A 25226-nucleotide genomic window follows, 5' to 3' on the forward strand; every position below is an offset into this window, starting at 1 on the left:
TCTGGTTGATGACTAAGAAAATGTTCAAGGAACCAGGTGGAAAGTGTCTTTATGTCCCTGCCTCTCTCCTTTGGTCATCTCACACAAATCTAGTTGTGACTGTTTTTCTGAATGAAAAGTTCAGTATGAATTTATCTGATCAGAGGTTTGTCAGTTAAATTAAAAGCTTGGGCTTTAAGTCAGGGAGACCTAAGAGTTAAGCTGTATAGACTTAGGCAAATTGCCAATTTGTTTAAGTTAGAAATAATGACTATGAACCAGAGATACTTTAATGAGTAAATAGATTGTCATGGAAGTAAGCACCATGAGGGCAGAGATTTTGTCTGCTCACTGTTGAATGCATCGTACATAGTAAACACTTGTGGAATGAATGGCGACTTAGTAAGTAGTAGCCATTATTCGTTTCATTTCAGTAATTTTTTTTTATTCCACAGTTGTTTTGTTAGAAAGATTTATTTTTCCCCCTACTCCAACTAGTAAAGAATTATCTTATCAATGGTCATGCTCAGTTACTTAAATATAAATCCAAAAGGGAATCCCTGAGGAGTTGGTTAGTTTAATATCATTTCTCAGGCAAATTAATTGTTGCCAGTGATTAGAAGCCTGTTGTTGGGAATTTTATCCAGGCATCTAGATGCTCTCATAAAAGCCAGTATTTATCCTTTCTCCCTTTCTTTCTTTCTTTCTTTTGGTAAAAGTCCCAGTGGCTGGTTTAGCTTTCATGTGTCTAGGACCAAGAAATTCAAGTCCATGTGCATCTTAGGTCTCTCAGCAACTCCAAACACTGTTGCTAAGCCACTGGGCTGATTCAGATGACCTTTTAAATCAAATGCAGTTTGCTTATTATGTGGCTGTTGGGATGGCTTTTTTGTTTTGCAAATAATGGAGAGTTTCCTATCTGGGTTGGTCCTGTCAAATTGGAATAATGATAAAGGCTATTTGTTTACTTAAGAGAATCTAACTCCTGTGTAGTTTAAGAATTTATCTGGTATTTGAAAACTAAGGCTGCTATTTTGCATGGGAGTTATCCTTTTTGTTTTTAACAAAATCAAAAATCTACATTTTTGGAGTGATTTATTTTTTCCTCAAGAATGATGTTATTAAGTTGCAATCGAATTAATTTTGTTTCTAAAGAGAAAGTGTGGTGAGAATAGAACAGGGACTTCTTTTTTTTTTTTTTTAAGATTTTATTTATTTATTTGACAGAGAGAGAGAGATCACAAGTAGGCAGAAAGGCAGGGGGAAGCAGGCCCCCTGCTGAGAGCCCGATGTGGGGCTCGATCGCAGGACCCTGAGATCATGACCCGAGCCGAAGGCAGTGGCCTAACCCACTGAGCCACCCAGGTGCCCCAGGGACTTCTTTTTTTAAAGATTTATTTCTTTGAGAGAGAGAAAGAGAGAAAGAAAGAGACGGAGTGAGCAAATGAGTTGGGGGAGGGGCAGAGGAAGAGAATCTTCTGGCACACTTCCTTCTGAGCATGGATCCCCTGGTGGTCTCAAGCCCACTATCCATGAGATCATGACCTGAGCTGAAACCAAAAGTCGGACACTAAACCAACTGAGCCAGCCAGGCGCCCCTAGAACAGGGAGTTTAAAATTGTATTTCAAATACACACACACACACACACACACAAAATGTACCTAAGTGCATATTTTCTCATTTAGTTTGTCATTTACCTGGAAAAAGTTGATCACATTACTTTTCTGGCCAGAGTTATATGAGACAAGCTTTCACATCCTTTTTCATGATTCATTTACCTCTCAGAAGTATTAACACTTTTCATGCTTACAGAATATGATAATAATAATTATAATAATATCACACATTTTATAGTTTATACCTTACTGTCATATAACATGAACCTCACAGTATTTCTGTGAGGGAGAGGAATTTTCTTCTCTTTAAAAAAATTTGGGGGGTGGGGTGTGCCTGGGTGGCTCATTTGGTTAAGCGTCTGACTCTTGGTTTTGACTCAGGTGATGATCTTGTGGATCAAGGGATTGAGCCCCATCATGGCCTCCAGGCTGAGGTGGGAATCAACTAAAGATTCTCTCTCTCCCTCTACCCCTCCCTGCTGGTTTCTCTCTTCCTCTCTCTCCCTCTCTTTCTCTTTCTCTCTAAAATTAAAAAAAAAATCTTTAAAAACTAAAATTTTTTTTTTCTTTGTAATACATGTGGGAATTAAGGTTCATAGAGGTTAGGTGACTTACCCAAGGTCATGGGCTGGTAAGGGTATAAAACTTAGATCTTCTTAGTTAATTGTTCTTGCCACTACTACACATAGGTGAAGGTCAGTCTCCCTATATTTATATTAATCACTTATATTAACTCTGGTTTCCCATGTAAAAAAGTGTGGAGTGATTTCTTGTTCCTGAACTTGGATACATATATTTATGGATCTCTTTGTAGGGCATTTAGTACAAGGCCACAGATAACTATACACTTACTTTTTTCCTCCATTCATTTAATAAATATTTGGCTCCTAATATGTGCAGGCCTGGTTCTAGGCACTGTGGATATAGTAATAAACAAAACTCCCTCATGGAGTTCTAGTTGGAGAGATAGTAAAAATTGTACCTATAAATACGTTAGAAGGAGCTAAGTGCTAAGGAGGAAAAATAAACCAGGGGAGGGGCCATGAAATATCGGGAGGAGGGAAAAGGTTTGCAGTTTTATTTTATTTTATTTCTTTTATTTACTTAAATAATCTCTACGGTGAATGTGGGGCTCGAACCTATGGCCCCAAGATCAAGAGTCACATGCTTTTCCAACTGAACCAGTTAGGCTCCCCAAGGTTTGCAGTTTTAGATGAGAGTTACCAAAGAAGACCTCACAAGGGGGAACTTTTGAAAAATGATCTAATGGAAGAAGGCAGCCATGGGTTTGGCGGGGTAAGAACACTCTAAACCAAGGAGTAAGCAAGGGTAAAGGACTTGAGAAGTAAATGTCTTATCATGTTCTATTCCAGATACAGTAAGGAGGTCAGTGTGGCTAGAGTGGAACTAATGAGGGAGAGAGTAGCAGGAGAGAAAATCAGACACCACAGAGGGTCCAGATCATGTAGAGACTTGTAGATTCTAGTAAGGATTTTGGCTTTTAGTTTGAGTGAAATGGGAAAACTCAGTGTTTTGGGCAGAGAAGTGACACAATCTAATTCAGGTTTCAACCAGATCAAATTGGCTGCTCTAAGCAGGGAGATAGGAGTAAAAGCAGGAAGATCAGTTAAAACACTCTTTAGGCTAGAGATAATGGTGATTTGAGACAGAGTGGTAGCAGTGGATGTAGTGAGAAGTGTTGAAATTCTAGATATATTTTTGAATATATAACTGACAGGAATTCTTGACCCCTTGGCATGAAAGAAAGAGAAGGTTAAAAAATGACATCAAACTTTTTGGCCTAATCAACTAGAAGGATAGAGTTGCCTTCAGCAAAGATTGGGAAGATAGTGAGAGGGGTGGTTGGCAGGTAGGGACTATTAAGAGCTCTGTTTTGGACCTAGGAAGTTTGAGATGTCTAATTAGATTTCCATGTGAAAATGTCAAGTCGGCAGTTGAATTTTGCTTTTGAAGTTTAGGGGAAAGGTCCTCCCTAAGAATATTATTTGATAGTCATCTTGTATAGATTGTACTTAAAGATGAGACTTTTAAAAATGATTATGTAGTGGTGCCTGGGTGGCTCAGTGGGTTAAAGCCTCTGCCTTCAACTTAGGTCATGATCCCAAGGTTCCTGGGATCGAGCCCCGCATCGGGCTCCCTGCTCAGCAGGGAGCCTGGAGCAGGGAGCCCGCTTCCTCCTGTCTCTCTCTCTGCCTACTTGTGATCTCTGTCTGTCAAATAAATAAATAAAATCTTTGAAAAAAATGATTATGTAGATTATGGGAACCATTTCATATATCTGATAATATGACCCTAAAGATTTGTTATTTCAGGCTTTGTAACACTATCAGAAAAATGGAATGTATATGAGAGAAATGTCAGAATGCACATAAAAATATTCTGTAAGTGAAATAAAACTGTATGTAGATAAAGATATACCAAGAGGTGCAGTACCAGGGGAAAGTGATCTAATAGTTCCCAGGTTCTTAAATCCAGGTATTTCAGTCTTTATTTTATTTTGAGGAATCTAAACGTCCATGAGGTTAGGAAGCTGAGAAGCAGACCTGGAATTGGAACCCAGGTATGTCTAATCCTAAAGCTCATGTTCTTCTTACTCTGCACCACAGAAGTCAAGAGGATGTGTGCTGTTCATTTCCAACCTGTATCTATGAAATGTAGGGAAGTATAAGATTGAGCATTGGACTGGGCTTACAAGGCCTGAGTTTGTATCTCAGATTTGCCATTTCTAACTGAATGATTTGGGCAAGTCTTTTAATTTCTCTAGATACCAGTTTTCTTTCTTTCTTTCTTTCTTTCTTTCTTTCTTTCTTTCTTTCTTTCTTTCTTTCTTTCTTTCTAAAGATTTTATTTATTTATTTGACAGACAGAGATCACAAATAGGCAGAAAAGCAGGCAGAGAGAGAGGGAAGCAGGCTCCTTGCTGAGCAGAGAGCCCGATGCAGGGCTCAATCCCAGGACCCTGAGATCATGACCTGAGCCAAAGGCAGAGGCTTAACCCACTGAGCCACCCAGGTGCCCCTCGATACTAGTTTTCTCATCTATGAAAGAGTTGTAATTAAACCCACCTCACAGAGTTGTTATAATAGTCAAATGTGAAAGCCTTGGTAAACTCGAAACCACTCTATGCAGGTGTGGAGTTATAATGCTAAGGAGCAATTTGATTTACAATAGCATCAAGAATAAAATATTTAGAAATAAGCTTAACAAAAGAAGTATAAGACTTATACACTGAAAACTACAGAACATTGTTGGAAGAAACTAAAGATCTAAATAAATGGGAAGGCACCCCCATGTTCTTGTGGAGGAGGTAATATCAGTAAGCTTTTAATATTCCACAAATTGATCTACAAATTCAGTGCAATCTCTATCAAAATTTCAGCTGGCTTTTCCACATAAATTGACAGGCTGATTTTAAAATTCATATAAAAATATAGGAGACCTAGAATAGCTAAAACAATCTCAACAAGGAAGAACAGATTTGAAAAAGAACTCATACTTCCTTGTTTGAAACTTAGTATAAAGCTACCATAATCAATACATTATTATACTGTCATAAAGAAAGGCATACAGATCTTTCAAAGTGAATCGATAGTCTGGAAATCAGCCCTTGTTATGTGTATGGTTAATTGATTATCAACAAAGGCCAAGACAATTTGTTGGGGAAAAAATAGTTTTTTTCAAGAAATGATGCTGGGGAAAAAGGATATTCACAACCCAAAGGGAGATGTTGGATCCCTATCTCATAAGCATACAAAAAATTAACTCAAAAATGGATCAAATGATTTTAAATAACTCAATTTAAAAACTGTCAAACATCTGAATAAATATTTTTTTCGAAGAAGATTTACATCTGGCCATTCAGCACATGAAAAAATGCTCAATATCATCAGTCATTCGGGAGACTCAAATAAAAACCACAGTGACATTCCATTTCACACCCACATAGGATGGCTATGATCAAAAAGATTATTAGTATTGGCAAGAATATAGAGAAGTTGAAACCCTTTTATTAGTGGAGGGTAGTCGGAAGAAAGGCAGGCAGGGGAAAGGGGGGGCCCATTCTAAGAGGAAACTACCCTTGGTTCAGGGTGCTCAGGTGGTAGCATGGCTGAGCAATCTAAGGCATTAGATTAAGGCTCCAGTCTCTTCGGGGATGTGGGGTTTAAATGCCACCACTGCCAAAATATTTTAGGGGGTACCTGGGTGGCTCAGTTGGTTAAGCATCTACCTTCAGCTCAGGTCATGATCTCAGGGTTCTGGGATCAGAGCCCCACACTGGGCTCCCTACTCAGTGGGGAGCCTGCTTCTCCCTCTCCTTTTGTCTCCTCCCCCACCCAGACTCTTATCTGTCAATTAAAAAAAAAAAAAAAAAGAGGAAACTATCCTTAAAAGGAAAAAGACCCCATCCTGTTATTCTAAGCTTTACTGAGTGCCCCAGCTTTAAGTCTTCCTACTGGGAGGACTTACCACGTGTATGTGGCAGAAAGGAAGGAAATGGCCTTAGGAGTCCTAAGCCAGGCCCCAGGGCCAGCTCAACAGCCTATGGGATATTTAAGCATAGAGCTTGATCTGGTGGCCTGTGGCTGGCCAGCATAGCTTAGGACACTGTCGGCTGCAGCCCTCTTGATCCCCAAGGCTTCAACCACTCTGGAAGGAGCACTCCACCTTTCCCCACATGAACAACTACCTGATAGATAGACACGTGCGTGAACAAAAACCTGATTGGGTGACAGGTTTTAATCAGATTAAAACAACCTGCCAGAAATCTCATAAAAATGCCTGGATTTAGAGGGCAACCCTCTCAGGTGCCTTCCCTCTTTGGGAGCTTTGTACTATCCATAAACTTTACTTTGCTGCCCACCACTGTTTATCTGGTCTACCTCTTCATTCTTTGAAGTGATATGAACAAGAACCACAGGCACTAGAGGAAAAGAAATCCTGAAATAATATGTTGCTAGTGGGAATGTAAAACAGTGTAGCTACTTTGGAAAAAGTTTGACAGTGCATTAAAATGTTAAGTCACCATATATCCCAGAAATTCCATTCCAAGAGAAATGAAAGCCTGCACCCATGGAAAATGTTCATAGAAGCAATGTTGTTGCTAATAGCCAAAAAGTGGAAACAATACAAATGTGCATCTGATGATTGAATAAATGAAATGTAATGTATCCATACAATGAAATATCATTTGGCAATAAAAAGGAATAATGTACTGATACGTGCTATAACATAGATGAAACTTGAAAACATTAGGCCAAAGTGAAATAAGTCAATCACAAAAGACTGTATATTGAATAATTCCACTTATATGAAATGTAAAGGCAAATTTATAGGGGTAGAAAGTTGGTTAGTGGTTGTCTGGGACTGAGAATGAGGGAGAACGGTGTTGGAGAATAGAGATTGACTGCCATGAGTATGGGTTTTGTTTTGAGGTGGTGAAATATTCTAAAATTTATTGTGGTGATGGTTGTAAACTCTGAACATATTAAAAAGCATTGAATTGTACATTTTACATGGGTGGTTTCTATGATAGGGGAATTATATCTCAACAAAACTGTTAACAATATTCTTAAGATTGCTATCAGTGGAGTATTGGGTTTTTACTCGGCCAAACTAAATAGCCAGTTAATGACTGATCCTATTTACATCATTCCGAAATGTGTGAACCAGCCAAGACTAATAAAATACCATTTCTTTAACTTAAAAGCTAATATAAAATGAAGATCTTTGAGTAATGCCCAAAGTTTCTGATTCTAGATCCAGAGGAATTTTTTTTTTAGTTCTACCTTCCTATTTCCCAAAGTAGTATTAAGAGGAAAGTATTTTAAAAACTGGCTCAGTCAGTTAAGCCTCTGCCTCTCCCTGGGATCGAGCCCCCACATTGGGTTCCCTACTTAGTGTGGAGCCTGCTTCTTCCTCTTTCTCTGCTCCTCTCTCTCCTGCGCACTCTCTCTTCTGCTCGCTCTCAAATAAATAAATAAAATCTTAAAGAAAAAGAAAGAAAACAGTTTTTCTCTTTTAAAGCTGAAATAAGTAGCATTTTTTAAATACGGGAGTTTGTTTTGTTTTTTTTAAATCACTCTGGTAGTTAGGTCCTAGAAAAGAAGGAAACCAGTATAAATTGAAGGACTCATCTGTGCCTTACACTTGTGCTTATTCAGTACATCCACATCTACCATGTGGTTTAACCTTGTAACAACCTTAGGAGGTCGGCCTTATTACCTCTATTTTACAGATGAAGAAACTGAGTCTGGTAGCTTGTGTGTCATCTAGCTTTTGAGTGATGAATCTGGGATTGAAATTCAGCCTTCTGAATTCCAAATCCTAGTGTAATCTGGGATGCTTCGTGGAGCATCACCTTCAGCCTTCTCTGATTCTGTTTCTTGCACCTGTTTGTAGAAGTATTATAAAACTTCAGCATGAAGCAGCTTTTTATATGACAGAGTAGATCCTCAGATCAAATCCCTCAGGTTATGAACTTGTAATTTTAGATGTTATGTACATAATAGGTTTCTCCTATCTTATCTGGGTATAGTTATGAAAAACTAACAATCTTATTTTTTCTTCTTTCCCTCACTTAGCAATGGTGAACTAGACCCCTGGTCAGGAGGTGGAGTAACCAAGGATATCACAGACACCTTGGTTGCAATCACCATCCCAGATGGGGCCCATCATCTAGATCTCCGAGCCAGAAATGCCTTTGATCCCACGACCGTGCTATTAGCCCGCTCCTTGGAAGTTAGACACATGAAGCAGTGGATCAGAAATTTCTATGCCAGTCTGAGAAGGAAGCACTGAACAGTTTTGATCATTTTCACTTCTTTTATGTTAATTCTACCCATATTCCCATTCACTTTGGTTTTCTACATGTAATTACTTTTCCTTGTTTGTCTTTAGATTTGGTGGGGCGAAGGTTGAGATAGAAAAGAGGGTGATGGTAGTGACAGCCGCCTGCCCACATCCTGGGTCCTCGCCATCTTCACACCATCTCCAGGAAGAATCTCTTTGTGACAGCTTTCCTACACCATCAGTGGCCCTCATAACTGGAGCAGAGTTCCTGACTGCCTTTCACAAGAGGGAGAGTCGCTTCCTTTGTTTCTCGGCAAGCTGGGCTTTCTCTTGGTTTTGAGGTTTAAGTCTCTTTGGTCCTTTTGTCACTCCCCAACCCTCCCCCCCGAAAAAAAGAAAAGCAGAAAATAGATAAAAATGATGTAATTGCAGCTGGTAGGAAGGATGTCCGATGCCAATCCAGGAAATGGAAGCCATTTCTTTTGTACTTGATTTAATGACTTTGAACTGTGCTGTAAATAAAGAATAAGGCTGGACCTTATACCTGTGTGTTGCTTCTGAAGCTCACTCCAGCTGTTGGGAATGCTGTGTACACTGGGCTTGGCTGCTTTTGGAAAGTCCTTTAATTTTCTCTCTTCTATTTGGCAGCTTTTTTCCATTCTGGGATATTTGCCACTGTGGTACTGTCAGTAAGAAATCTGGCCTTTTTCTGCTCCATTTCTCTTTGTTCCTAAGGTTAGTTGTGTGGTAATTTGGTTACATTTTGCCAGTTTAGAGAATGACTCTTGTTTTGCTTTTACTTTTACATTCGAGCAAGCTTTTATATACTGCAGTCACTGATGATACTTCAGTGAAAAGTCTTTAAAAATTGGTGGATCAGCTATTTAGAAGATAGAATGTAGTTATATTCAGCTTTTTTTTTTTTTTTTAATTTTATCTCCTGGTGGTCATTACTGCTGTCATTAAAATCAGAAGTGTCAGGGTGCTAAGAGGCAGGTGCACGAGAACTTTTCTGTATGGCTTCCAAAAGACAAGCTGACTAATTCATGCAGGCAGCATATTTGACATTAATAAATGGCCGAGCCGTTCCTATTTCCAAGGGGTTGGCTTCTTTCAAGCAGTTCTTACACTGAAACCTTTCTTCAGAAGAGCTTTTCTAGGATAACAAATAGGGTTGGATCAAAACCTTTCAGGGACACAGAGAGAGACTAACAGTTTCTACTCTGTTGAAAGATTTCTTCCCTCTTGTTTCTTTTTTATTTTCTCAGTAATTTTTTTTTCTTCACCGTGCCTTGGGAACAGTTTTTGCTTTTCAAAAACTATACCTTGAGCTCATTCATTTCTAAAGCACTTATTTTTTTTAAAGTGCAGATGCAGAGTGCATTCTTGGGTGGGAAACTGAAATACTTCCCTTACTTTCCTGGCATCTGGGAGATAGAGAAAAAAATCTTTGTCTGGTTTTGGAAGCCTTCAGTTCTCATTGTAATGAGTTGTCCACCAAAGCCTTTGGTCACTATTTTCATTTCAGTATCAGAGCAAAGTCTGCTGGAGTGAGAATTTAAGGGTCAAAACTACTAGTTTGTATTCTCTGTCAACTAAGAAGTTATATAATGCAGGGTTTAAATGCTTAATAGAGGAGATGCTTTACTATTTATTTTAGGTACCATTGATTTTGTGATATTTTCCTTGAAATCTTGTGCTTATTTAAAATCTTTAAAATATTTTGCCATTTGATTTAATATTTGTCATTTGGATGAATTACATTTTTATGAAGAGACATATTGTCAAAAATTGCTGTATTTTTATGCAAGTATAATTTGGTCTTATGTAATGTTTTCAATGTATGTTTCATTACAGACAGCAGCCTTAAGTTAGCCTAATTATAATAATCTAGAATTTAATTTTAAATTGAAAAAGAACTGGACCATGAAATGAGCCTTATTTAAAGCATTTTTCTCATTAATAGATGATGCCTTTGAAAGACAACGAAAGAAAGACCTAAAGAATTGGGGTTATTTCTCTTTTTGTTACTTTAACTACCTGGAGTTAATAGATAGAAGGAAGGAAATAGGAATCTTTCTTAGGGGATCTGTAGGATCAAGAGATTACCCAGAAGAAACAATGTCTAGTCTAGTATATTAGAAGGTGAGGGCACCGCAGCTGTCATCCAGTCCAAATCCATCATTTGTAGATGATGGCATTGTGTCCCAGAGAGACAGGACTTGTCACACTCATTTCTGGTAGAACCAGGCCTTGAATCCAGGTTTTGTTTTGTTGTTTTTTAAATTGATGTAGTGAAATGTCTATTTGGATAAGCAACAAAACCTCACCAAATCAGCTTATGCAGAAGAGGAAATTTACTGAAACTATGCAGGAATAGCTCGAAGATTTGAATAAAACTAGGAATTGTGAGGGAGGGAGTCCAGAAAGTCATGAAAGGTCAAGACTACTAATTTCTGTTTCATCTCACGTTCAACAGAGGTCATATACCTGTGGGTGAGATTTGTTCCTCAGATTTTTATAATTTGGCCAGCAATGTAAAAACGTGTATGAGTATCATAGTTACATAAAGGGCTTGTTAAAACACTGCTAAGCCTCATCCCAGAGTTTGCAATATGTCGTGGGACTGGACCTGGGAAGTTGCTTTTCTTACAAGTTCCTAGGTGATACTGGGGGATCTTATTTTAAGAACCACCAGTTGAAAGAATTCTGAATTTGAGTATCTCAAGACAGGAAATAGCCCTGTCAATTTACCTCATTCCTGTTATCTTGCCTGGTTCCATCTGAATGTGGGATCTTTGCCTAAAGTGTCTCTTCGCGTGGTTGCTTTATTCTTTCTCTACAGACCAGCTTTTTCTCTGCTGGTACAGGCCCATGATGACTTCCCAACATGGTGTCCTTGGGCCCCTGTGGCTGTACCACCTTACAAGCCTACAACTCTCAGGTGTTGAGGGAGGGATGAGGTTATAAAACCATGAGATACACTGAGATACACTGTTGAAGAGGAAGCAGTTCAGGCATATATATCTCACAGTGTTTTCCAGAACATAAATAGCCGACAAAATGCCAATACTTAAGAAGTAGAAAGATCCATAGTTTAGCTAGTTTGGAAAATGATGGGTTAAGCAAAGTGAAATACTCAATTGTTTTTTGTTTTTAATCTATAAATATGCATTGTGACTCTCCAAAATGACAATGGAGAATGCAGCTTTTCCTGTTCTTACAGAGCACCTACAAGGCATAAGGCGTTCTGGGACTCAGAGAAAACAATGGTGAAAAAGCAAACACATCTGTTCTAATAAGGTTTATGTTCTAATGGTAGAAAGACATGAATATCAAGTTATACAATGAGTTGGTATAAGTGCCCTGGAGAGTAGGGGTTATTAGCAGGAAATCAGAACTAGTCTACAGGAAGAAGAGAATGCTGTTTAGAGATGTGATGTTTTAGTTGTGATCTAAGCATGAATGGAAGCTACATAGGAAGGAGTGGAGGAAGTGGCATGTGTGAAAGCCTGGAGTATAGCATATTACAGGAACTGAAAGAAGGCCACTGTCTTAGGATAGCACACACAGGGAAAGTGCCATAAGATGAATCTGCATATTTGGGCAGGGAGAAAGCTTATTCAAGTAGACCATGATTAGGAGTCACAAGGAATGAGAAATCAGTGATGATCCTAGGAGGGGAGTGACATAAACACATTTTCATTTAAAAAGGTCATGTTGGAATATGCATTGAAGGGGGCAAGCCTGTGATGTAGAGACCACATCATTTTTGCATTTGTCCAGGTTAGAGAAGAGGGTAGCTTTGACTAGGGTGGTAGTGGTGGCAATGAGAAGTAAATTAATTTGGGAGAGATTTAGTAAGGAATATCAATAGGATTTGATGATGTGTTCTCTGAGATCTAAGGATGATTTTTGGGTTATGCATTTGGATAGATGTGGTGTTCTACACTGGCAAAAAGCACCAGAGGGTAGAAGGTGAACAGGTTTGGCAGGAAGACTATGGGTTCAGTTCAGTTTTGTCAGGCTGAGTTTTATGCAATTTGAAATAACCACATAGAGCTAGCTGTCGAGGAGGGCTGTTGGATGTAAAGATCTGGAATCCCGTCTGGGTTAGAAAGCCTTGGTGAATAGATGGTAATCAAAGCATGAGATGTCAGTTCAAGGAACTAGTGTTAGGAAATGTCAGGAGCCACTGCTGTGTTGTACCTACCATGATACATTAATGAAGCCCTACACATCTAATTCTCCTACAGCCTTAGTACATTTGGCTCCACTTAGCCAATCAACATGGTTGCTGTGGTATAACCATGGCTTAGATTGGGATCTACCTCTGCGCTCATTTCCTGTTCTTATTTGCCAGCTGTTAACTTGCCTTATGCCCTGCCAGTCACTCCAAATTTCCTCTGAAATTCCTTTCCTAGCATTACCCTCCAGTATGTTTTCACTGACAAACTAGTATGCAAAAGCTCAGGTCAACTTGATTATTTCTACTATGAAGTCTTTCTCAGTTTTCCTAAAGGAATAAATGATTTCCTTATTTATGTTCTCAAAGCACCAGGTTCATACCTCGTATATCAGTGACAGTGTATACTCCACCAAGGTAAGGATTGCCTGTTTTATTAATCTCTGCATCTCTAGTACCTTAAAGAGTGCCCAACTACCTCTAATCTAGTACACATATCCCAAATTGTGATAATTTGCTAAATGTTCTCACCCTCTTTTTTAAGAAGACCCAAGTTCTTTGAGAGCAGGAACTATGTCTTACTCTTTCTAGTAATCGGTATCTAGGATGGGGTCTGGCCGCCAGATCTCAGTAGGTCCTCTGTAAATTTACATGAGTAGATACTTCTCAGGGTGGAAAGGCCAAGCTTTCCATTGGTCTCTGTAGCCAAGCACCTTTCACAGCTCTGATGTGTCCATGTGACCTCCTGTCCCAGGCTTTCCTAGATTTTGGAAAGAGGTTGTCTTAGTACTCAATACCTCTAGAACTCAGACTTCCTGATTTGCCCACTCTTCAACTGAGTATGTTCCTGGCTCCTCTCCCACTATGTCAGCCTGGCTCTCTTTGTCAAGGGGCAACTCTGTCTTGAGGTTTGGTAGGAACCTGACCATTAGAAACAGAGACATGCTATTGGATAGATATCTCTGAAGCTGTTTTTCAGTGCAAAGAGTCAAAGAAGGGTCTGATTCCAATAGATTTTGATTAACTACTAAGGGAGATGGGAGGATAGATGCTTCCAGTAGCAGAGTGTGAACTCAGTCTTGGATCGTTCAGTTCTACGTGTGTGTTTAACTTGGCTGACATCTTTAATAAGCTCAGGCCTGAGTACAGAAGTTACCCGCCCAAGGTCATAGAGCTAACATGTTTATTTAACAGTAATTGTAAAATTTTTGCTACATCTGGTTCTAAAGGTGTTCTAAAGATATACATTAAACAGCAAGAGTGGGGTAGAAGAGATTTAAAAGGGATAGAGATGTAAAATGGATCTAGGAATGTACGTCAGAAAGCAGCATTTATCAAACAGGTTTCACAGAATGCTAATAAGGCCGAATGTTAGTGGGTATTTAAACGATGAAAATGTTTGAACGTGGTTGAAATAAATTTAAACAGATTATCTTTACTACAGAATCTCTCAAACTTTGATACACCATGTGCACTGTGAAGAATGCAACATTTTCCAAATTTACATGATCCAGAACCCCCTTTTTAGCAACATTTGAAGAACTAGTACTTTGCCAAACACTCATTGAGAAATACTGCCATGGAATCCTACATGTTTTTTAAAACAGGGACCAAGAAAATTTGGCTAACTTTTCTAGCAGCCATCTGCAAAGAAGACGACAAAATCAGTTAAACAGTTCACGCTGTGCATAAAATAAATCAGACCAATCAGCTTGGAGGAGCCCAGGCAGGAATTTCCTGATGGAGCCTCAGAGAGGGGAAAAATGTGATGAGATCTTCATCTTTTTCATACATATTGCTAAATCCCTTGGTATTCAGCCTTACACAATCCTTTAGTGTAGAGGAAAGTCCTTTTGTGTCTGTGTGGTTTTTTTTTAAGATTTTATTTATTTGGCAGAGAGAGTACAAGCATGGGGAGCTGCAGGCAGAGGGAAAGGGAAAAGCAGGTCCCCAGCTGAGCCACGAGCCCTACCTGGGGCTCAATCCTAAGATCCTGGGATCATGACCTGAGCTGAAGGCAGATGCTTAACCAACTGAGCCACCCAGGTGCCACTAGAGGAAAGTCTTAACACCATAATACAATTATTCTATAATGAGCTAATGAAATACACTACTGGAATATATGTTTTTTGCTGATTTGGCTTAATCTACAAATAGATTTTATAGTGTTTGGAGGAACACTCTCAGCCAAAATTTTGCCAGATAGATGCTTCTTGGCCAGTTTCTAATGCTGTAGTAGACAGTTGTTGAGGGAGAAGGAATGACACAAATGAAGTGTTTGAAAAAAAGCTCAGACACCTGAATATACTGTTAACTTACTATGGAACCGAGGGTAGCTCACCAATCATTTGGAGGCAGAGCCCAGACAAGGAATCAGGTGCTGCTTCCCCTGCAGAGATGTTTGCATCTGTTATCAAACTTCCTCTGTAGCTGTGGGGGATGGTTTTAATTTGTATTTTTCTTTGTTTCGTAGCTCCTGAAATCTAGAGATAAGTAGGCAAAGATTTACAGAAAACCATCAGGTCAGTAACTTCAGGATAATTAAACTCTAAATGAAACTTTTTGCTCAGCTGCTATGTAAAGTGCTATGACACTGAGGGTGTACAATAAGTGCCTGAATATGTACAATACAGTGAAGTAGCCAGATGATTTAATAAATAGAAGACTTCCTTCTCATCAACAAAGGCTATCTATCAGATTCCTGTTTCAGAACTCCCCCTTGCAGGGCACCTGGACAGCTTAGTTCGTGAAGTGTCTGACTCTTGATTTTGGCTCAGGTCACCATCTCAGAGTTGTGAGAGTGAACCCCATGTCCAGCTCCATGCTCAATGGGAAGTCTCCTTGAGATCTCTCACTCTGTCCTTCCCCCAACATGCATGCACCCACACTCTCAAATAAATAAATCAAAAAAAAAAATTTTTTTTTTTTTTTAAAGAGGGCGCATGGGTGGCTCAGGGTGTTAAGCATCTGCCTTCAGCTCAGGTCATAATCCCAGGGTCCTGGGATAGAGCTCTATATCAGGCTCACTGCTGGGTGGGGTGTCTGCTTTTCCCTCTCCCCTACTGTGCTCTCTCGCTCTTTCAAATTAATAAATAAAGTCTTAAAAAAAAATTCCCTTGCAGTTGACAGAAGACATTTTATATGTTACCATGATGTCAGTTCATTTGGTCAAACTTTTCTACCTTCAGAGTAGAAGATACGATATAAATCAGTAAAATAAACGATGTGCTTTATCTTTGAGGAACTTACAGTCAGAGTTCCACCATCTCTTTTGTCTCTTTTTCTGATGCCACAAAAACCCTAACCTGCAGTAATTTAGTCTTTAGGTATAAGCAAGTGGTTTTCAACTGGTATCAATTTTTGCCCCCACCCCCACCCCGAGGACATTTGGTAATGTCTGGGGGTATTATTGGTTGTCACAACTTGGGGGTAGGCTGGTATCTAGTGAGTAGACATACTACAATGCAGAGGACAGCCTCCCACACCAAATAGTTACCTGACTCAAAACAGCAATAATGTTGATGTCGAGAAAGTCTAAACTTTAATCTTCTCTATTGGAACTTAAGGCCCTTTCCTCAAGTTTTACCCTGCAAACATCGTTAATTCAATTTACCCATTAGTCTTACATTGTAAATAATACAATACCACAATGTTTAGTACAGACACACTCCTGTCTAAAATTTAATAATCTTTATTGTAGAGACTGATTCTTAAGTTACTCCATGAATTTAGCTTTCCTAGGTCAAATAACTGTAATTCTTTAGATTATTTGTTCATTTATCATTTGTTCATTGAAACATTTATTGAATGGAAACTCTATGCAGCATAGTGTTAGTAAGAATTCAAAGGCAAAGCCAGGTTGTTTTCAAGAAGCCCAGTGTGTTGATGGGGAGAGGTGGTCACAATGTCAGAGGATGCAGCTAAGAATTTGTGTTGCATTTAGGATGCTGTGGAAGCATGAAAGCACATGTGATGAATTCACCCTGCAGGTTTGAGGAAGGCTTTAAAGGAAAAGTAACATTTGTATGGAGACTGAGGGATGAGCATTTGCAGGGTGGATGGAACTTTGTGAGAAAGGCAACAAAAGCATTATTAAAAAAAAAAAAAAATTCAGTACACATTATGTACCAAGCCTTAGGCACCAACCGTGTTACTATGAAAAAGGGGGTGGGAGGGTGGGAAAAGACATAGTTTCTATTGTTAGGGGGTTCATAAAACGAAAACCATGGGAAACCTCCTCTGTAATGCTGGTATCATACTTTATAGATCGGAGAACTCTGCTGCCTGTCTTCTCATTTGAGCCCCTCAACATTCCTGGGCCTCTGGGAGGCAAGACAGATACTACCTCTATTTTATAAAGGAGGATCATGAAGCCAAGAGAAAGGATGTGACTCTTCCACCCCCGACCATGGCCCCAGATCTAGTAAGCAGCAGTTGTCTGATCCCAAATCTTGCGCTTTTCTACTCTTGGTTCCAAATGCAATTTCCTGTGTAGAGAGGCAAACACACTTCTTTCTATCCTCTCCTTGCCCTACTGTCTTCATCTCTGTCTTACCATTTTTTCTACTGGCCTCAATGCTGAGGGAGTTTCTCATCTTCCCAGCTCCACTGCCAAGGGAAGGGAGGATTGAGAATTGCCACTGTCTATTTGAAAAATCATCTCTTCCTCTATTTCCCAAATTTTTTGAGGAATAAGGAAAACTGAGTTGTGGAAGAGAAAATCCCTTTTTTTTTTTGTCTTGGTGTTTGAAAATGTATGCAACCTCTCTGGGTGGTTTAAGCGGTTTAGGTACTTTCTATAAAAGGGAGCTTTTAATGACAAAACTAATGTGATTATCTGAGTGAGTGTGAGAGGCGTATTCAAGGCTTAAAGAAAATCTGTTAGAATAGCTGAATGTATCTGCTTAATCCCTTCTCTAATGTGGCTGAACAATGCTCTGAGAAGCCATTGGTCCGTTCTTTCTTCTAGTAAATGCCTGTCTCCAGAGGTAGGGACTGTTTGCCACTTTTGATACCCTTACGCGTCACCTTCTCAGCTGCACAAAAGCACAGGAAAAGTCTAGAGGAACCCAAAGGACTAGCAGAAAGCAAGTGTTTTCCTCTGAATGCTGAGGGCAAAACGTACAACATATGCCTACTTTCTCCACAGTGTGCTGAAAACCTGAGACTGGTCATCAACAGGAATGGTATCTCTGAGAAGGGCCCATGTCTCGGTGCCTGCTTTCATTGAGTGCTGGGTGAAGGGTCACTTGTGGAAGCTTAACATCTTACACCTGAGTTAAAGAGTGGCTTAGCTGCTCCTTTTTGGGGCCGGCGTGGGGGTGCGGAGATTGGAAGGGAAACACAAGAGAGGAGAAAAGTAATACAGGTTTGGATTCTGCAAATTGCTCTACTGACTTTGGGCCAAAATTAGATCCCTTTGAGACTGTTCCTCTAATTTGCAAACTTGGGATAATAATGCCTGCCACTTAAAGTCACTGTGAAAACCATACTGAAAATGTGAACATAAATATGAAAGTGCCACAGTCAATCTAGAATATTGTCAAATAACGTTGTACACTTTTATTTTTATTTTATCTTACTTTATTTAAAGTATTATTTTTAATTGTTCTTTTAAGAATTCTCTTCTAAATGTATAATTCATTTTAACTCAACAAAACATTTGTTGACTACTTATTATATGCTGGGCCTTACACCTAATTCTGAGAATACATATATGAATTGGTGTCTAACCCTTAAGGAAGTCATAGTCTTATAGGAGAGGCAAGCATGTAAAATTCAGCTTGATAAATGTGCATCATAATTGATTATTTCTAACTTGGGGTCAATAATAATAGCTAACTCTATACAATGCCTTTTATTTGTCAGGAGCTTAGCTAAGTGCTTAAGTTACTTCATTCAATCCTTAAAGCCACGTGAGGTAGGAACTGTCATGCCCATTTCACAGATGAGGAGGCTGAGGCTTGGTCAGATCAGCGAAGTCACTTTTCCACTGTGATAAATGGTGAGCCAAATTAGAGTCCCAGATCTGTCTGACTTGATAGTCTAAAGCCTTACTCATTATGCTGGGCTATGTCTCAAATCAAGAAAGACTTCCCAGAGGAGTTAACCGTAGCTGGGTTTCAAAACAGACATAGAGCTTTTCCAGGTATATGGAGGAGAAAGGGCATTCCAAGGAGATGGGATTGCATAGGTGAAAGTACATTGGCTAGAAAAGCATTTGCGCAGTTTGAACTAGAACTGGAAGCAGTGTGTGATTAGCAGTGGAGTGGGGCAGGTTGTCAGAGCCCAGATTATGATCTCTCACTTTGTACCTTTGTGAAAAAAGGCAAATTATTTATTTTAATTAATTTCTTGATTTATAGTATGTTTATCCAAAGGGTTTTGCAGCAAAGTGGGAACTCTTGCCACCTTTGTGGTGCAGAATACAAGATACACTTCAAATTTTAGAATGAGAAAACTTTCAGAATTGAGGGCACATAAGAGATCATGAACTCATTCAGTGTAAGAAGAAATCAACGCTGACTGCAAGCAAATGTCTTCACCCAGGTTATAAAGCAGTTTAATCAGCTGATCCAGGAATATCTGTATTCTTTAGATGAATTATGAAATGAAAGTAAACATTTAATGAGAGCTACCAAAAAAATTACAGGATTATTTTTCGGTGCATTTATAGAAATTGGCAAATTGACGGGGCACTTGAGTGGCTCACTGGGTTAAGTGGCTGCCTTCAGTTCAGGTCGTGATCCTAAGGTCCTGGGATCAGAGTCCTGCTTTGGGTTCCTTGCTCAGTAGGGAGCCTGCTTATCACTCTGCCTGCTCCCTGTTTTTCCCTCTGCCTGCAATTCCCCCTGCTTTTGCTTATTCTCTCTCTGGTAAAGGAAGAAAGAAAGAAAGAGAAAGGAAGGAAGGAAGGAAGAAAGAGGGAGAAAGAAAGAAGAAATAGATAAGTTGAAAAGAGGAAGAGATGTGTAGTAGATAATTCTCGGGAATGGGTATAATAAAGTCCTTGGCTGAAGCTATAGTTTCCCTACTGGGAAACTTACTAACAGCCATCTTTGGGGAATGGTGTTGGATATGCAAGTGAGTATCTTGGCTGAACTGAAGCTGGGAATGAGGTTTGTCTAGAGGAAAGAGTTAGGGGATACCTTCCTATGTCTATTTATTAATTTTCTTTGACTACTTTAAATGGGGGCCTTGCAAAGATGTGGTTTGGTTCTTGTTCTTACTGAGCTCATAATCTGAAAGACAGGAGAAGCAAGAAAACAAGTCTTGCAACCAACTGGAGTTAGTTGTATAATAAGGGAAAACCCTTAGGACTGCTATGGAAGTCCCAAAGGGGCACCAGTTACCAGACAATGTTACAGATGGGTGAGGAAAAATCTTTCTGGGTGGAGGGAGTAACACTTAAGGTAAGACCTGAGAACTGAGTAAGAGTGTACTAAAGGGGGGGTGGAGGGCAGAGTGCTCTAGATAAAGGGAACAAGTAGTCCAAGGAGAGAGACTATGGCATTGGGGAACATTAGTGTGAATGTGCTATTCCCATTTGGTATAGGTGATGTGTAGTATGTGAAGTGGGAGTGACATGAGAAAGAGTGACATTCTCTTTCCTTTCCCCAGTAAACAAGATTACATAGACAGGTAGTTTACTGGAATGTGTCACAACTCTGACAACAAAGATTGAAAAACATTTGGGAGTGCCACAGAAAGCAGGTGCTGATGTGCTGGGTGCATACTAAAAGATTGCACAAACAAAACCTCCAATATACCGCCCCCCCCATGTCACTGCACTGACCTGAGAACTAGTCTCCTCAAAAGGGCACTTCTTACCTCTAAGATGGAAAACAAAAGGCATGAAATCAATGCTCTGAATGTAAACTAGACAAATAAATGCCAGGGCAGCAGGAGGGGAGAGCAATAAAGTGAACAGGCCTGAGTGATGGCAGTAACCTGCTGAATTCCCAGGTCACAGAGTAATTTAGTGACTGGTCCTAGGCCACTAGATAATTACCCAGACAGCCCTGATTCTGGTGCGAAGACTCCTGCTGCTCGGGTTATTAATACCAGCAGCAACCAGCGGGTGTTGGTGGGAGCAGAGAGGAGCCAACAGAGCCCCCAGGCTGCTGAGTGAACGCAGAATCACCTGCCAGGGCCCTCTGAGCCAGACCTCCCCAGAAATGCTGGCCAGCTCCAGCATGTAGCTCTTAGCCCAGCTGCTGCATGGTCCCCAGGGAGAGGTTCCCCAAGGATGGATGAGGGCTTGGGCAAAGGAAGAGGACAACCAAGTCCTAAAGTTTGACCAGCTTGTGGCAAAGAAAAATCTGCTCTGTTTCCCCTTGGAGCTGAATGAAAAGTGATTTTGAGGCCTCCCCTGAATAATTTAAATTAATATCCATGGAGTAATGTCAAGTACTCCTCTTTGACATGGCATGGGAATTAGACTTCACCGTGCTCAAGTGGGGCCAGGAAAAATGATGGTGTCTGTCTTAGGGTTAAATCATTTGGGAGCTTGACCTCAGGTAATCCTGAAGGGATTTCTAGGGGCAGGTGGTGTGGACAGGTGGGGCTCTCTTATCCCATATTCCTCTTTAAATTATGGTAATATATGTAGTGCCCAGCACTTTGTAGATGTTTTCAAACAATGTGAGTACACTTCATTCTTCCACCTATAACATTACCTGGTGAATGGCCACGGGAATGATCTTTCATCTTCTTTTCCCTTTAGGACAGTGGTTTTCATTAAGGGGTAGTTTTGCTTCCCAGAGAACATTAGCAATTTCTGGAGAGACATTTTTGGCTTCCATAACTGAGTTCTACTGGTACTTATTAGCTAGAGGCTACGGATGTTGTTAAACATCCTACAATGCACTGGACAGCCTCCCACAACAAAGATTTGACCCATTCAACTATCAGTAAGTGCCAAGGTTGACAAAACCTGCTTTAGGAGATTCTACACACTATACCCAGGGTAATCCTTTTAAACACAAATCTCAAGTCACTTTCTTGCTTCAAAAGTCCCAGATGGTTTAGCCATCATAAATGCATTCCTAATTATTCACTCAGTATGTACGGAGTTCTGTTCTGTGGTAGACACTGTGTGAGATTACAGAGATACATCTGCATAGACCCTGCCCTTGAATTCATGATTACAAAACACTAACGTTGTGTCATCCCCAGCATTTAGTACCTAATCAACTGAAGATAGAGACAAGATGTAGGCAAATAGAAAATGAAACTTGAGTGCCTACTTGGCTTAGTTGGTTAAGCAGCTGCCTTTGGCTCAGGTCATGATCCTGGAGTCCCAGGATTGAGTCCCATGTTGGGCTCCCTGCTCAGTGGGGAGTCTGCTCTGACCCACCCCCCTCTCATGTTCTCTCTCTCTCTCTCTCTCTCTCTCACTCTTTCTCAAATAAAATCTTGAAACAAAAAAGAAAGAAAATGAGAACATGGTTTTGGGACATGAGGAGTAATACTGCTTGTGAGACATCTTGGCCAACTGGGCAAAAAGGACAAGAAATACTACTCTAGATGGAGCAGAATGTTCTACAACCAGAGGGCTGAGAGTAGGGTATTTTTTCTTGTTTCAGTAAATAGAACTTCCACTTTCTTAGGTCCCAACCTGAAACCCAGGCTTTCTTCTTGACCCTTCCCTCTTCCTCAAGCTATTAAGTCTTTCTCATGTATTTCATGAAGGAATTATGCCTCACTGCTTAAAGTATCCATTGTGTATAATGAATTAACTTTTCTCCATTGTATCTATAAATGGTCCTAGCTATGCACTGTCTTTAGGAGAATTTTTAAAAAGTAGTTTTAAATACTTTCTGTAAGATTTAATTTAATCAGGGGATTCTCCTTGAGACAGGTTGCCAAGTATCATGTTTTTATGGCTTGTGTTTTAATTGAATATTAAGATATCATGATCTTTAAATATTTTTCCCTTGGAGAAATGTCTGTTTGGGGTTATTTTCTTTGTTTGGTCCTTCGTTAATCAGGTTATTTGGTTTTTTGCTATTGATTTGTAAAAATTTCTTACAAATTTTAAATGTTAACCCCTTATCAGATGTATGTCTTGCAGATATTTTCTCCTGTTCCATAGGCTGCCTTTTCATTTTGTTGATTGTTTCTTTTGCTGTGCAGAAACTTCTTATTTGTTTGTTTGATGTAGTCCCATCTGTTGATTTTTGCTTTTATTGCTTGCGCTTTTGGTGTCATACTGAAAAAATCATTGCCAAGGCCAATCCCAAGAAACTTTTCTCCTGTATTTTCTTCTAGGAATTTTATAGTTTCAGGTCTAGTGGTGATGAACTCTTTTAGCTTTTGCTCTTCTGGAAAACTCTTTATGTGTTCTTCAATTCTGAAGGACTACCTAGCTGTAGGTGTGCCAAGACGTGGCAGTATCCCAAAGGGTAAGATAAGTTCAGCAACCAGATGAAGGCTAATTAGAAGCTGGACCCTCAGGCAGCTACTGGGCAAGTATGTATTTAACCCCTTCCAGGTTTTTGCTTGCTTCCTCAGTACTTGGCCCAAGTGTATAGCCACAGGGGTGTACTCCTGCACTTGTTAAGAACTGTGTCTTTGTTTGCTTCAGTCCTGTGAGACTAGTGAATGCAAGGCCTGTTGGCTATCAAAGGCAGATGATATGGGAACACATCTCTTAGGTGGTGGCTGCAAAACTGGGCACAGGCATGAGTATACCCCATTCCAGGTTGATACTGGTGACTTGGAGCAGGCTAGAGGGAGAAAGTGGGGACGGTGTCCACTGTGGTAAATTAGAAGCCTGCCCTTAGGCAGCAGCTTTCAAAAGTATACTAATGGACTCCTTTCGGAGAAAGACTGGAAAATAGGCATTTTTGCCACTCCTTCTGCACTGATCCCTGGAGGCAAAGCTGTAGTGAGAAATTGTGCACCCATTAAGAACTGCTGCTTTGTTTACTTTAGTTCTGTGGGACTTGTGAATGCCATCCCTGTTGGCTTTCAGAGCTAGGTGTTTTGGGGACCCATCACTCAGGAGTCTTAAAAGTTAGAGCACTAAAAATGGGATTCAAACTCTATGTACTTTAGGGAGAAGCCAGGACTTGGAATTTCCCTCCCAGTAGCATGGCACTGCCCAGGAGGTGGAGTCTACAATGAGAGTGTGTCTCAGCCCTTCTTACCTGTTTCAATGTGGGCATTTTTTCGTCTGCCTGATGTGTAAGAGTTGCTCAGCTAGTTTCTGCATTTCTTTCGTAAGAAATTGCTCTGACTAGCTGTATATTCAGTGTGTCTATGCAAGGAGGGGAGCTCCAAAGCCCCTCTGTTGCTATCTTGGTCAATCTCCTGAATGTCCTAAAGGTTTAAAAAAAATGGGTGTGATGTGAGGGGAAACATGTATATATGTATTTTGACTGGAAGGTGAAGTGGTGTGTGTGTGTGTGTGTGTGTGTTTGTTAGGGGAGGGGAAAGAGGAAGGTGGTGGGTATGTATAAAAGATTTCCTTTTTATTCAGAGAGTTGTTGTGATGATAATAATGGTTTTACCATACTCTGGAAACTTAAGCGCTATTGAAACATAGTCGCTGTTAGTGTCGGAACAATATAATCCAGGCTCTTGGAGGTGGCATCACTTTGAGCCAAGCACCAGGATTTTCTCCTCTAACCCATTCAAGCTTTGTTTCCTCTGTACTACCTTCACAGGGCTTTTCTTGGCTTAGAAGTAGATGGGGCATACAGAAATTATACCTCTTACCTGAGGACTAGTTACAGTTTATCTTGAGAACATGTATGAAATGGATTGCATCTGCTTGGCTCCTGGATTGCTGGGCTGCCATATAAAATACTACAGACTGGGTGGTTTACAGAACAGAAATTGATTTTCTTACATTTCTGGAGGCTAAAGGTGTTAGCAGGTTTGTTTTATTCTGAGGCATCTCCTTGGCTTGCACATGGCTGCCTTCTCACTGTGTCCCACATGACTTTTCCACTGTGTGCACATCCCTGCTGGCTTTTTAAGTGTCCAAATTTCCTCCTCTTGGAAGGCTACTAGTCAGATTGGATTAGGGTGTTCCCTTTAAGTACTTTTACTTTTTATTTTATTTATTATTATTTTTAAGTAGGCTCCTTGCCCAACATGGGACTTGAACTCATGACCCCGAGATTGAGAGTCGCATACCCTACTGACTGAGCCACAGGTATCCTTTAACTTCCTCTTTAAAAGCTCTATCTCCAAATGCAGTCATATTCTGAGGTCACTCGGGTTATGACTTCAACATGTGAATTTTTAAGGGAAAAAATTAAGCTCATAGAAAACTATATGAAAGAGTAAGATTTCTTTCTGTCTTTGTAATCTCTTTGTGGATTGATGGCCCCTGATATGCATCATATTCTGGCTTAATGCTTTTTCAATAATAAAATTGTTTTCTTTCTCTGGAGAAAGTGGAGTAGTTTTCTGGTTTGGGAAGAGAGTTTGTTTTTAATTATATTCCCCAACAGTATAAAAAATACTGAGGTGGGAACCATGGGCAAGTTTGAGGTCTGGCTCCCATGGAAAGAGCTGTTTGAGTCACTTCCTGTTTGAGGCCTTGGTTTCCCAATCTTGATGGGCAAGTGGAGGGTTGTTTTGGTTGGGATTCAAGTGGTTTCTTCAAATTCTATTTCCT

General features: G+C 40.0%; 1 protein-coding gene across 2 annotated transcripts in view; it reads left to right on the plus strand.

Moving 5' to 3' along the window:
- The window catches only part of PRCP (prolylcarboxypeptidase), a 72148-nt gene extending 63201 nt beyond the window's left edge, over positions 1-8947 (plus strand). For both annotated transcript variants that reach the window (XM_032852964.1, XM_032852965.1), the window contains exon 10: positions 8199-8947. In XM_032852964.1, coding sequence (XP_032708855.1) covers positions 8199-8415 — 217 coding nt within the window. In that variant the 3' untranslated portion in view covers positions 8416-8947. The remainder of the gene's footprint in view (positions 1-8198) is intronic.
- The last annotated feature ends 16279 nt before the right edge of the window (positions 8948-25226 follow it).

The sequence above is a fragment of the Lontra canadensis genome, unplaced genomic scaffold, assembly GCF_010015895.1.
Source record: "Lontra canadensis isolate GAN:19392208 unplaced genomic scaffold, GSC_riverotter_1.0 scaffold7, whole genome shotgun sequence".
In the NCBI taxonomy this organism is placed as follows: Eukaryota; Metazoa; Chordata; class Mammalia; order Carnivora; family Mustelidae; genus Lontra; species Lontra canadensis.